Source organism: Hyposmocoma kahamanoa, unplaced genomic scaffold (assembly GCF_003589595.1).
Source record: "Hyposmocoma kahamanoa isolate Upper Pololo Valley unplaced genomic scaffold, ASM358959v1 117, whole genome shotgun sequence".
In the NCBI taxonomy this organism is placed as follows: domain Eukaryota; kingdom Metazoa; phylum Arthropoda; class Insecta; order Lepidoptera; family Cosmopterigidae; genus Hyposmocoma; species Hyposmocoma kahamanoa.
In genome coordinates this window covers 1,140,514-1,154,012 of record NW_020653397.1, presented here as the reverse complement: position 1 = coordinate 1,154,012, position 13,499 = coordinate 1,140,514, and the positions used below count along the sequence as shown (strand labels likewise).

The 13,499-nt window shown below is 36.3% G+C and overlaps 2 protein-coding genes across 2 annotated transcripts in view; one reads left to right on the top strand and one right to left on the bottom strand.

The window, feature by feature from the left end:
* The window catches only part of LOC113239907 (DNA-directed RNA polymerase III subunit RPC1-like), a 33,442-nt gene extending 25,106 nt beyond the window's left edge, over positions 1–8,336 (bottom strand). The window contains exons 1-8 of the mRNA XM_026477069.1: positions 8,249–8,336; positions 7,922–8,057; positions 7,031–7,180; positions 5,287–5,470; positions 2,466–2,623; positions 1,731–1,885; positions 895–1,072; positions 5–65 (exon numbers count right to left, since the gene is read on the bottom strand). Coding sequence (XP_026332854.1) covers positions 5–65; positions 895–1,072; positions 1,731–1,885; positions 2,466–2,623; positions 5,287–5,470; positions 7,031–7,180; positions 7,922–8,057; positions 8,249–8,292 — 1,066 coding nt within the window. The 5' untranslated portion in view covers positions 8,293–8,336. The remainder of the gene's footprint in view (positions 1–4; positions 66–894; positions 1,073–1,730; positions 1,886–2,465; positions 2,624–5,286; positions 5,471–7,030; positions 7,181–7,921; positions 8,058–8,248) is intronic.
* A 3,963-nt stretch (positions 8,337–12,299) lies between these two features.
* The window catches only part of LOC113239906 (bromodomain adjacent to zinc finger domain protein 1A-like), a 39,980-nt gene continuing 38,780 nt past the window's right edge, over positions 12,300–13,499 (top strand). The window contains exon 1 of the mRNA XM_026477068.1: positions 12,300–12,312. Coding sequence (XP_026332853.1) covers positions 12,300–12,312 — 13 coding nt within the window. The remainder of the gene's footprint in view (positions 12,313–13,499) is intronic.

The window sequence follows — 13,499 nt, the reverse complement described above, 5'->3', positions numbered from 1 at the left end:
TTGCCGCGAAAGCGGCCCTGCTTCCCTTTGAGGCGTTGCACCAGACCACGACCGGGTTTCTTCGGCTGGAAACATTATAAAGACAATAATTTATAACGTCCTTATTTACTATCTTTTAAGCAGGGTGTCGCGAATTATGTCGTGATTTAGTATGTTTTGTAATATAAAGCATTAAAAGCAATAAATTTAGTCTGTTACTGAGAGTAGGAACTAGCACGCCAGTCCAGGAATCTCAAATTTTGAAGGTGAGATATCAGGCATTTGCTGGGAGTGCACTCGGTGGTTGGCACTACAGTTGGTAAGTTTGCACAACGTTTGTTACCATCGAGTATATAACCAGAAATAGAGACTAAATAATTCATTTTTTTGCCATACGTTCCTGGAACTCATCAGTCATAGATCACTTATAAATATCAAGTCTCGTTTGCACTGAAATTACAAATTAAAAAGCTGAAATAGTACAGCGTCAACAACTGACTAAAAATATTCTGCAGTCGCCACTGGTGTAAAATGTGAATCTTCGACTAGCTTCAGCTGTCGCAGTCGCCCACTGCGATCGGTACCTCATGTTACAGACTACTAACATTAAAAACCGCGTTGATGTCATAGGTCAATTTTTCCTTCTATTTTCCAAGTCTTATTAGAGCTGTGTGATTGGTCGGTTTCAATGTTGTTCTGAATTTCATGTGACTTGAAAGTCAATTGATCAATTTGAACTTCCTATTGTGTATTAAAAACACACATAAACTAAGTTTCGTTGAAGGAATCCAAGTGGTTGCTCTTAGCACCTGCCGCTTCATGCATAAGAATCGGTATTACTTAATACTTACTTGCATGGAGAGCGGAATGACTTAATGTTTTCTTTAATGGAGAGCGGCAAGAGTTGCAACTGACCTGCATGGAGAGCGGTATGCCGGACATCTCGCTGTTGATGTACAGCGCCACGTGTAGCTGAAGGTAGTCCCAGTCTTCTTGCACCAGCTCGCTCTTACCGCCGCTGGCAATGTGCCGCCCGATCACGTCGTTGATCAAGAGAATTTCAGACTGCTTCATAGTCAGGTCGTCTTCGTTACTGTATAGATTAAGTTAGAGTCAAGTAAATTTGTGACAAAGTTTTAATGACAAAGTTCTTAGTGACAAAGTTTTAATTGTTTAAATATTACAATACAACTACATCGATATGGCGTTAGGCATTCATGGAAAAAGATACCGCAGCACCAACCAATCTGTCGGCGCCTTCGAGTACTAACTGGCTAGAGTGGCTGGCGTGACGTATTCCCAAAAACAATGATTGAAATTGTTTTGAGTTCAGCGAAAATGATAGCGTTGTCTATACTTTTCTTCTTAGGGTGCGCACAGATGTGGTGAATGTGCCACGTACGCGCTGGATGTGCTCTGCGCCGAGCTGCTAACGCACTGCATGCGTGCAGTTAAATAAATGTTAATGTATGTGTAGCACGAACGGCACGCGAACAGGCGCAAGTCAGATCTGTACGCACCGTTAGGTATGGTAACACAATCAATAAATATTATCAAACAAAATGTATATATTTTTTATAATATATAATCTGCTACCTGCATGTCCCTTTGTGTGTTTTAACAGAAATAAATCAAATTTTTCTTATCTCTCAACTGGTCGCTGGAAAACCAGACTTAAGAACATTTAGCGAAGATATCTTAACCACTTTGACAAAAGAACAGATATAATCAATTCCAAGGTGTCTACTCACGTGCCCGCCTTGATCTCTGAAACGACGCTGGGACGTATGCAAAGCGGTGGCACGGGCAGGCGAGTGAGAATGAGGTCCTCCGGCCGCGACAACCTTGCGCACATGCCCAAAAGGGGGATGTCTTCCTCCGGAATGCGTCGGTACAGGTTTAAAACCTAATCAACGACAATTGTAAAGTCAGCATTTACTTGGATCTTTTTTCGAAGGATTTTTTATTACTCGAATAGATTTAAAAAACAAAATTGTAAAATCTGTGAATCTTATTACTAGTGATCAGAATAAGTAGAGAATATTTGCCTAAATTTCAAGTAATACACATAGTGTAAACTAAATTCAAACTCAAGGTGAAAATAGTCTTTATTTCATAGGTAAGCCGATACACTTGAAATCGTTACATTGATTACACTCTACTGCTCATTCATATAGCAGTAGAGTTCCTAGTAACTATTTCTGCCGCCAAGCAGTAATGTGAGCATCACTGCGTTCCGGTTTAGAATGGTAAGGGTGCTGGTGAAATTACAGGCACATAGGACTTGTCAACTTATGTTTCAAGGTGACGGGCGCGGTGGCAATGCTCCTAAGATCCTTGCGATTTAAAGCTTTGAGTGGCATTGCAACTGTTATGGATGGGCGTGTCGCTTAGCACCATTGCCTCATTGAGTCACGAGTGGCTTTATCTTATAGAAATAAGAGACCGACTGAAGGGAATGTGAAAAGAAGATCAATAAAGCTCACCTCTAAAGGACTTAATTCAATAATCAATCCGCTATTAATCATGCCAGCGAGTTCCTTATTAGATTCCACAGCCTCGTTGAATCCTCTTAATACTTTCTGCACCACTGGGTCACTGTGTTTCTTCGTTCTGTACTTGTCATGGATTATTTTCAGTATACCTGTATGGGTAAGGAAAGTACATTATACCGCTAGCAATTTATCATGTAGACAAAACTAGGCTGAATGGGCATTCCTACCAAAGCCTATCAAAGCGCTTACCAAAGCGCATTGACCTACCAATAAATGGACGTCGGGTTCGCGCTAAAAAGTGTCCGCACCTATAGGGCGTTAAAATTGTATACAGAGCGTCAATCGCACAACAGTCTTCGTTTGTCGACTGACAGCGTGATTGACAATCATGCAGTACTATATAATAACAAAAAGTAAAAATTACTGCAGTAAAGTGTAAAAACATGATTTTGTATCATATTTCCAGTAAAGAAACCTACTGTATTATCACAGTTCTCATTTAAAAGTGTTATTTTGTTATTTTGTGCAGTTTTTATAGTATTTAATTTATATATAAATTACAAAAGCACACAAAATAATCAAATAGCTAACTGTCCTTTTTCTACACATTTCATGCGCAAAAGGTGGAAAGAGACCCATTACGTCAACTTCAAGAAGCTTATATAAACTTGTTGGTCATTTTCAATTGTTTGTACCACAAACGATTGAAATATTTGGAACAAAGAAACTATAGAGTCGTGTTGATTTTAATCTTAATTTTTAAAATGACTTTTTATTAAACGTTAGCAATAACTAACAAAATGTTGGGATTATCTATCAGAAGTGAGAAAATACATTTGCCCGAAATAACGTTAACTCGAATTTTCATAATGTCAAATGTTTTAGGAAGATTACGGGAAACTTGCGGGAGAAAAACCTGGGACCACTGCGTGGCAGTCCGGCAAGGTAACCATTCGGCCACCGAGGCAGTTAAAATGAGGAATGTATATGTTATACAAATACAATTGTGAGTATTTAATTTCTATTTCACGACCCCATAAACGAGATACTAATTCGCGATTCTGGTATGAAAATATCAGTACGTAAGTACTACATTTGACAATGGTTATTTTAATACAGCACAGGAAATTACTGTCACGAATATCAAATTTTTTTCAAATTATGTTTACAACCTGTAGGTACAACTAAAGTATATAACAACCCTACGCTCCGAGTGAAGTGTCAGGCGTTTACGTGCCGAGCTGGCGGGAAAACGAAAAATCCTCTGTATAGAATGTGTAGTGACTATAATTGTATTCGAAATGTTCTCGATATTTTCGGTGGTTTTTTGTCCTCAGCTGTGTGCACGTAAAATTTATTCAAAAAAGTAAGTAATCACTTTTTTGCATATTTTTTTGTTTTTAAATATCCAAGTTACATTCTTCATTTGTTTTTTTCTAATTAGTTTGTAAATAGAAATTGGGCTATCCGAGTCTAAATTAGTTCGTACGTGGGGCGCATTATAAGTTTCCGGAATTAATAAGAAAAAAATACTATAAATGGTCAGAAATTAATTTATTGTTTCTCAAAATATTATCCGTTAGCGTTAATGCACTTTTTCACACGAATGAACCAATTTTTAAAACATTTATGCCACTTCTCCGTGACAATCTCTGAAACATATTTTTCATACTCTTCGACAGCCTCTTCAGGTGATGAAAATCGTTGACCGCGTAACTGGTTCTTAATTTTTGGAAATGAATAAAAGTCACAAGGTACCAGGTCGGGACTGTACGCGGGATGGCTCATAAGGTCAACGTTGTTCACCTTCAAAAATTGATTTGTCTGTCTGGCCGTGTGAGGGCTGGCATCATTGTGGTGCAAGATGATACAGCGTTTACGGTTATTTTTACGGAGTTTCTCAATAACGTCCGGCAAACAAATGATCGTGTACCAATCACTATTACACGGTACAACGATTCTCCAAAGCTACGTGTCCAGTTTTATTAAAAAAAGAAGCAATCATCCGCTTAAAGGCATTTTGCACGCGCGCCACTTTGGTTGGTTTCGGCTCATCTCGAAAGTCCCATAGGCTCGATTGCTGCCTTGTTTTGCGATCGTAACTATAAATCCATGTTTCGTCACCTGTTACTATGTCCCACACCAAATTTGACGCCCCTTCCTTGAATCTAGTAAGCATGGCATTGTACCAAGTGACGCGATCCGTTTTTTGAGCCTCAGTCAAATTGTGTGGGATCCACCGAGAGCACAGCTTTTTCACACCCAAATGTCTATGTAGTATTGATTGTATTTGACTTAGGCCTATGCCTAAAGATGCCCGAATGTCATTGGTATGTCACATGCCTTTCTGTTTCGATCGAGATTCACAGTACCGCGTTTGAATTCTCCAAACCAGCTATAAATAGTCGTCTTGCATGGTACTCCGCTGAGCTGTTAAATTACACTTAAAGTCGTAGAATATCATACTACGAAAATTTTCACGAGTTAAATCCATGGTGATGTAGACAACCAATTTCTAAAATGACGCCACAATTTAAAAACAAGTGATAGCCAGATGAAACAAACTGTATTCTACAGCCAAAGAGTTCCATTTTGAAATGTTGTAATTACTATTTAAATATTGTTTATGTTAGTGGCCAGTTCCGGAAACTTATAGTGCGCCCTATGTAAGAAGATTTACGTGAAAATTATACGCATGTTGTGCTTACATCTAGTAGGTTCCATTGTATTCGAATTGTATTTAGGTATGTCTAATTAAGACTGATAACTCTGTGACCAGTTTTGTAAGAAAAATAAAAAAAAATCATATTACCCGCAGGACTTTTTTTCACAACGCCATTCAAAGCTTCGCAATAAGGACACTTGGTGCAGGTCTTGGCTTTTTTAAGTACTGCAGCTCGTAAGCTCTTTTTGTGCAAGTACGAGAGGTCCGGGTTCATGAATTTCCGACGAAATGATTTTTTGATTGTCTCCTGCAACATCACCTGGGCACATTCCTGTAATAGAGCAATTTGACGTTATTGTTACGAGCAATTTCTTTCTAACACGTTATTAATGAAAGCAGTAGTAGCTCTATGGGAGATTGGTTGCTTCTCAATAGATAATACCATTCATTTATTTTTATTTTTAATAATTGTTTTTTTTATTTTTGAGTAACAGTTATTTATTACCAACTAAGCCACGGGACGAATCAGCGGACCTCACGATTTTTTCTATGTGCATGCGTCGTATCTTTGTATTTGGTTCTATGAGAAATCTATGAAAGTTTTATCACTCAGTTAGATATCTTTACAGTTACCAGTCCTGGCGAGAGATGTCGCTATTCACTGTATTTTACATTTTTATTGAATTGATATTCAATTTTTTTTTTGTGAAATTACGATCCGGCCGGATTCGAACCGACGTCTTCTAGCTTACCGTGCCAGACCCCTATACCAACTAAGCATCCGGCCGAATCGAAGGAATTTTTTCTGAGTGATCTTTGTATTAATAAATATAACAAACTAGTGGAGTAATTTCACAAAAAAAAATTGAATATGAATTCAATAAAAATTTAAAAAAGTTATTTATTACGTTTCAAATTTTAATTGAATAATTCTGAAGGACTGACTTAATCAATTATTATTATTATATTGATTTTTAATGAATATTACATATGACTCCCATGATAAGAATTTATTTCTTTGTGAAATTACTCCACTAAATTGTTATAATTATTAATACACTTTCAATTCAGCAATTCAGCACTTGGTTCGATGTGTCTTTGGAGGTTGAGGCATGCCGATAGCATATGAGGTATTAAAATTAATGACTAACTTATTGTCCAATAATATTAACAAAACACTTCAATGGATACCATCACATATCGGTCTTCTAGGAAACGAAGTAGCAGACAGACTAGAAAGGGAGACTATTTCTGAGCCGTTGGAACCATCAGGTATGCCCTTTGCCACAGAACTTATCCTATTTGTAAGGGACCTAAATATGGATCAATGGGCTAAGAGCTATGATGAGATATCTGTGACAAGGGGTATATGGTACAAAACTATCCAATTGCGTCCTCCAAGAAAGCCCTGGTTCTAGAAGGGTAGACTATCCAAGTCACTGTTAATAATTGCTCTTAGACTGCGTTCTGGTCACATTCCATTAAATAAGTTTTACTATTTCATGAGAAGGGCAGAATCCCCTCAATGCCAATTCTGTAACAAGTTGGAGGACATGCTTCATTTGATGGAATGTGATCGGTATGTGGGCTGTCGAGCCCAATATCAATTGAAGGACATTGGTCAGGTCCTATGTGAGGTCTTGCTTTCTGATGAGGAGCAATACCTTACATGGGAGTAATGACAGACAAAATAGGAGACTTATTTATATGTAAACGTACATTACGAGGCCGACATAAACGTCCGAACATTTCAGGCCTCTTAAAACTAGATTTAAAAAAACTGAGTGGCACTGCAACTGTTATGGATAAATGTCGCTTACCACCAGTCACATGAAAAAATCACACAAAAGAACAGCTAAAAAGTTGAAATTCTCAATTATGTATCTCTTACCTTGCATATGGTCTGTAGTATGGTGATGATAGAGCGGAAGTAGCCCACATGGAACACAGGTAGCGCCAGTTCGATGTACCCATAGTGGCCAACACAGTCAGCCAGTCCCAGACCACATGTTTCACAATTTGCGTCCTTCTGGTTTGTGCCCTAGAATCAGAATCATATTTAAACTTTTATAAACGGAATAGGATGCCGGGGGAGAGAGATGGGCTGTGGGTTAATACTCAATCAACCCACCGGGTTTAATCCATTTGAATAAAAAATGAGAGGTCTTGAGTACTGTCAAGAAATGCAAGCCACAATACTTTAGTCATATAATGCGTAATGATAAATACAACCTGATGCAATTACTCAAGGAAAAATCCAGGGAAAACGGCTACCTGGAAGAAGACATACTTAGTGGCTTAAGAGTCTCTGGTCGTGTTTAACCTGAGCACAAGACCTTTGTTCTGTGCAGCTGTGCCTAAAATACAGATAACCCTAATGATAGCCAACTATCAGTATAAGATGGCACATTCAAGAAGAAGAATTTAGTACTGAAAGAAATTACTGACGTTACTAAATTTATTTACGATATACCTACAGACGGAATGCACTAACATTAGGAGGAAGTTGATATTAATAGGTCAGAGGAATTGAATAAAAATAATGTCCCAGACAACCACAGCCTGGTCTCAAAATAGAGAAGTACTTTATGTGTACTTTATGGAGCAGAGGAACGTAATTTATCTTGTTGCCCTTCAGAATGAACACTCAGACCAGATCCAATTAAGAAATGTTCGTTTCCAAAAGTTGTACCGGAAATCGACCCCGGGACCTCTTCATCCAGTGCCCATAGTGAAAACTGTACGGCAATCAAATTCTTTGTTCAATAGAATCAAAACTTACCATTCGCCGGTCAAGTACGCCATATCTGGCTGGTATCCGCTGGCCATCCTGTGCATATAGGTTCTTAGTAATGACTTGGATATGTGCCGCCTGCTGAATATCCGACGCACTGTCTACATTGAAGGTAACATGCGATCTGTAACATGGTCAAGAAAAAGAAATTAAATTCACGTCTTCTATGGTCTAAACGATATTTTGATGATAAAGAGAGAATCGAAGAAGGTATAATAAAAGCCACGACAAATAAATTACGCGGTTTTTCAATAATAAAATAGAGTCCATTAAGTTTTAAAAGCCTAGTCAAAATGTAAACATAACCTCACTTACATCTTTCTCCCGACGTACGTTTCACGGTACTGTTCCTTCGGCATGTTGATTATTCACCTAAGAATCCATAACAAAATGAATTATCCTAATTGTTAATGGTACAACCTTTAATTTTTACAAATACTAAATGTTCAACACATGATAATTTTGACATCTCTAAAACGCGATCAATTAAAAAAAAAGCGCGTAAACTTATGAAAATTCAAATATTACGTACCACAGTTAAAATAAAGAAAGGAACTATTCTTTAAAGTTACAAAAAGTGTTGGTGTGGTATGTGCCGTGACGTCATCCGAAACAAGTAGATAGTAGTTTTTGTGAACGTGACTGTAAAATAATGTGTCTACATCTCAAAATAACAAAAATACTAAATGCTGAAATAATTTTACAAAATATTGTGTTTTATCGTGAAAAAATACAATTCTTAAATAAAGTAGCATGCAGTGTTGTAAAGACGTAAAAACAACCTTTGCTTATACGTTCACCCTACCTGCGTAAGGTAAAAGCAGACAAGTTTAGTTTCTAGCGCGTTGGATTAATGTTGGATTATGGAAAAAATTCCATTTTGGAAAATTAACATTTTTCAGAAAAAAAAATTCTTTGACATCTGTCAAAAGTCGAAGGTAGTGAACGTTGACACCTGTCAAAAGTCGAAGACAAACGAAACGATTGACCAATAAAAAGATTTTTTACCTACGATTCTTTTTTCGCTTTGTCCAATCATTTTAAATCTCGTTTTACATTAACTTGCTTTTAGCTTGCTTTTTTAAAATTTGAATTTATGATTCACCCAAAATTTTTATTTACTTCAAAATATATACAGGGTGACAGGTTTAACGAGATAAATATTTAAAGAGGCAAACGAGTAGCTGATATCTAATCCGGATATGTAACAAGAATCACCCCTAAACATAAGAAAAAAGAATGTCGTGCCATTTTACAAATGCTAACATACTCTTTATTTGAACCAATCTATGAAACAGAACAGCTGAGCGGTAGGAAATTGAACTCCCGCGTGTCAAGTCTTCCTACTTAAACAGTACATTAAAAATAATTCAATTTTCCCTTCATACCTTGCTTAGGACAGATAAAATTGAGTCCTAGTATCATGTGTAGGATGGAGCACGCCGACTAAGGAACGTTTCTCGGTAACTTAGGACCTTAGCACGCCTAATAACATCATTTGCACAATATACCATTACGTAACACCGCATCAGGGGCCAATACGAATTAGGCATCATTATGAACGTCACTGGACTCCACTGAACTACACAGTAAATGCACCGGTCCCGTCTACACAAGAGCGCAAGCAAAATAAAGAATATTCCTTATAAGGGGAAATCGAACTAACCAGGCGATAGCGAGTAGCCAGCGCTTCAACGAGCACGCGCGCGAAACCGTAGCGAGTACTCGCTTCATGTTCGATCTTGCACAGTCTATTACAAAATATTAGAGGCAGTATTTTCCTTTAAGAAAAACATGTAATAATAATGTTGTATTTTTTACATATTCGTATGGGAATGGTATGGGTATCAGATCAGCTACTCATTCGCCTCTTTAAATATTTATCTCGTTCAACCTCTCACCCTGTATATTTGAACGTAAGACATAATATGAGCATTGGAATTATATTTTCCAAATAGTCAGAAATTATTAACAATAGCATATCGTTAAGATAATAGACAACTATAACATTGGGTTAAGATTATTTTAGGTTGAAACACGAATTAGAAAACGTTGAGATTGCCAATCGTTTAATCTGTGCACCACCACTGACAATTTTGAAATACTTATTATTTATTGCCATGGTGATGGCGAGAATAGTGCTGAGGCTCTAGAGATGTGCTCAACACTCCTCCTCAAATGACAACTAAACATTTGTTTAATTTGCTATAAAAGCGCAATTTTTAACAAGTATAATACCTACACAAAATAATTTGCGCGATTTTGCAAAACAGTACACTTCAGCATAAAAATAATCATTATTTTAAAATATTATTCTCATTTGTTACATATTAAAAACTAAATCAAACAATTATTACACAACATAAAAATCTTTTCTTACTTTCACAAAACTTATACTGTCCATGTTACTCTCCTCATAAATGATAACATGCTAAATTGGTGCAACATTTGTCGTTTACTTAACAACATATAAAATTAACAACCTGTTTATGAAAGTATAAAACTTATCTTTACACAAAGTTTTCGTCATCATGTCAGCCAAGTTTTCTGCAGATGTAATGTATTCAATGTTTAAAACATTACTCGCTACTAAATTCTTTAAAAAATGTACTCTTATGTCAATGTGTTTTGTTCGTTTAGAGTTTTCATAATTTAGATATAGCTCCTAAATTATCTACAAGAAGTATAGCATTTTCCTTGCATCCTAAATGTTCGCTAATTCCTTTTAAATTAACGAGTTCCTGAGCTACAAACGCCGCCGCTATATATTCCGACTCAGCGGACGATAATACATATTGTTGTTTCTTGGAAAATCAAGCGATAGGATTTTCTCCTTGTAAAATTATGCCACTGCTTACATTTTTTCTATCATTTTTATCTCCTGCCCAGTCTGCATCAGAAAATCCATATAGGTTTAAATCAAGTGTCTTTGTGAAAATTAGTCCAATTTCCTTAGCTTCCTTTAAATAGTGAATAACTCTCTTCCCAGCTTTCCATAGTTCTTAATTTGGCTTATCTAAATCTACTGAGATATGATACTACAAAAGACAAGTCCGGTCTTGTAGTTACCGTCAGATACATTAGACTACCTATTAATTCTCTGTAAGGCACATCCAGTCTACTTGTATCATTATTATTTATAAGTATATTATAGTTCCTTTCCATAGGTGTTTTAATTCCTTTACATTGAGTCATTTTCAATTTTTCTAACATCTTTTCCATCATTTTAGTTTGTTTTACCACTAGAGTATTTTCATTTCTTTCTATTTCCATTCCTAAAAAATTCTTCATGTATCCTAATTCTTTGGCATTCAACCTCTTTTTCAACTCCGTCCTTATCTTTTCATTATTTCTAATTAATATTATATCATCGACATATATTAACATCCAGCAGTCTTCCGTGTAACAAGCAATAGTCATAATCTGAGCGTTCAAAATCATTTATCTTCGCGAACTCATCTATTGTTTCGTTCCAGATTTTAGGAAATTCGACCAATCCATAAAGCGCTCTTTTGAGTTTTAAAACTTTATTTACATGTTCGGTATTTTAATGTATACATTCGATTTCAGTTTTCCATTTAAAAATGCAGTTGGTATGTCCAATTGCAGAATCTTTAGATCTTCTCTTATTGCTTTAGACAGTATCATTGTTATTGTAGTTTGTGTTGCAACAGGTGCATATGTGTTATCTAAAACATCGTCTTTCTTTTGTTGGAACCCTCTTACAACCAGTGTAGCTTTCTTTGTATCATCTTCCTTTTGTTTAAATATCCATTTCGTTTCAATTGCCTTTTTTCCTTCGTGTAGTTCTGTTTCTTCCCATGTTTCGAGTTGTTTTAGTGCATTAAGTTCTTTGTATATTGCTTCTTTCCATTCTGTGCTTTCGATAGCTTCTTTGAAAGAGTTTGGTGCAACACCACATAGACATAAAACCATGTTAGTCTCATAATCTTCCAGTGGTGCCGGAGGTTTTACTTTTAACTTCACGATTGTGTCATTTTTAGTGTCTCAGTTTTCTTTTCATCTGTACTGACAGTCTATACTTTGTTTCTTCGTTTTTACTCTTTTCTTTGACCAAATATTCTTAGTCTAGATGATTTTTTTTCTTATAAAACAATTCACTCGAGGTCTTGAATTTTATAGCCCACGTAGGACATCTATTCAATTGATACGCTGCGCATTGAATGACTTCGCCCCCATTCTCGCATCTTATTCTTTTAACCTTATTTCCTGAATCTGTTTCCAATGTCAGAATATAATTAATCAGCTTCTCAGTTGCATCTGACTTACATTTTAATGAATAAACAACACGGAAATGTAAAAAAATCGTGGATAATAGTCATAAAACATTTCTCACCATTTGATCATGCAGCATCTCGGTGATTATACTTGTCCTCGGCTTTGGCGCTGTCGTGAATGGATTTCGTGTAGCTTTACCTTCCATGCACGGGGTGCAAATTTTATCCTCATTAATAACCTCATTATGTTAAGTCCCTTCCTATTTAAATGCCCTAACGTTTTATGCCATAAGTCATCAATATTATCGTTACTCACATCGCACATTTCAACTCTACATAACTCAACTTTTTTATTCTATACAACTTGTTACATACACCGCTTAAGTAGCAGTTTCTATTAAATATTTGTAAATCGTATTCAGTAAAATTTACTTTAAACCCTGCATCAATTATCTTTGTCACTGAAAATAAATTATGTTATATTTTCGACAATTAAAGTGTCAATGTCAAAATTTATATTTTGGTATTTAATTTTAAGCTTACCTCTTTTGTTTGTAGTTATACATTGGCCATTTACCACATATATTTTCATGCTATGGTCCAAATATATAATATTTGACACATGCCTTTCATATTCTTCATTAACTAAATATTCTGTACATCCAGAGTCAACTATTAATTCTAAACCTCCAGTGTCGCTCACGTTTACCAGTATCTCGTTTAAAACAAACCCAATTTGCGATTTATATTTCTTGTACTTCCGCTGTAGACGCTCGGTGGTGATGGCTAGTAAAACCTCAGTTTCGCCCATATTATTGTTCTCGTCCTTCTCTAAATCCTCTTCCTCGTATAGTATGACGCCCTCTTTGCATTCTTCGACCTCGCTCCGATTCTTTCCTTTGTCCTTGGCCTCGTCCTAGGCCTTCAGCTCTGCACTCGAATAACTTATGTCCTGCTTTCCCGCAAGAATAACAATTGAAAAACGCATTCTCGAATTGTTCTCTGTTTTGTCATTATCGTTTTTCATTTTTGTTTCTGCGTGTAAAAGTCTTGACTTTACAAATTCATAATTTAACTTCTTATCTGTCGCCATCGTTTCTATTGCAGTTATAACTTGGTCGTATGTCTTCGGCATAGACGACAATAAATAACAAATTTGGTTTTCTTCGTCTACTTTCACGTTTATCGCTGCCAAATCATTTATTAAGTCTTCAATTTTCATCAGATGCTCTTGAGGCGACTCGTTGTTTTCCCACTTCAGGGTTATGAGTTTCTTTTTTAAATAAAATCTATTGTATACGCTCTCCTCCTTTCAAGAATTCCCTCGA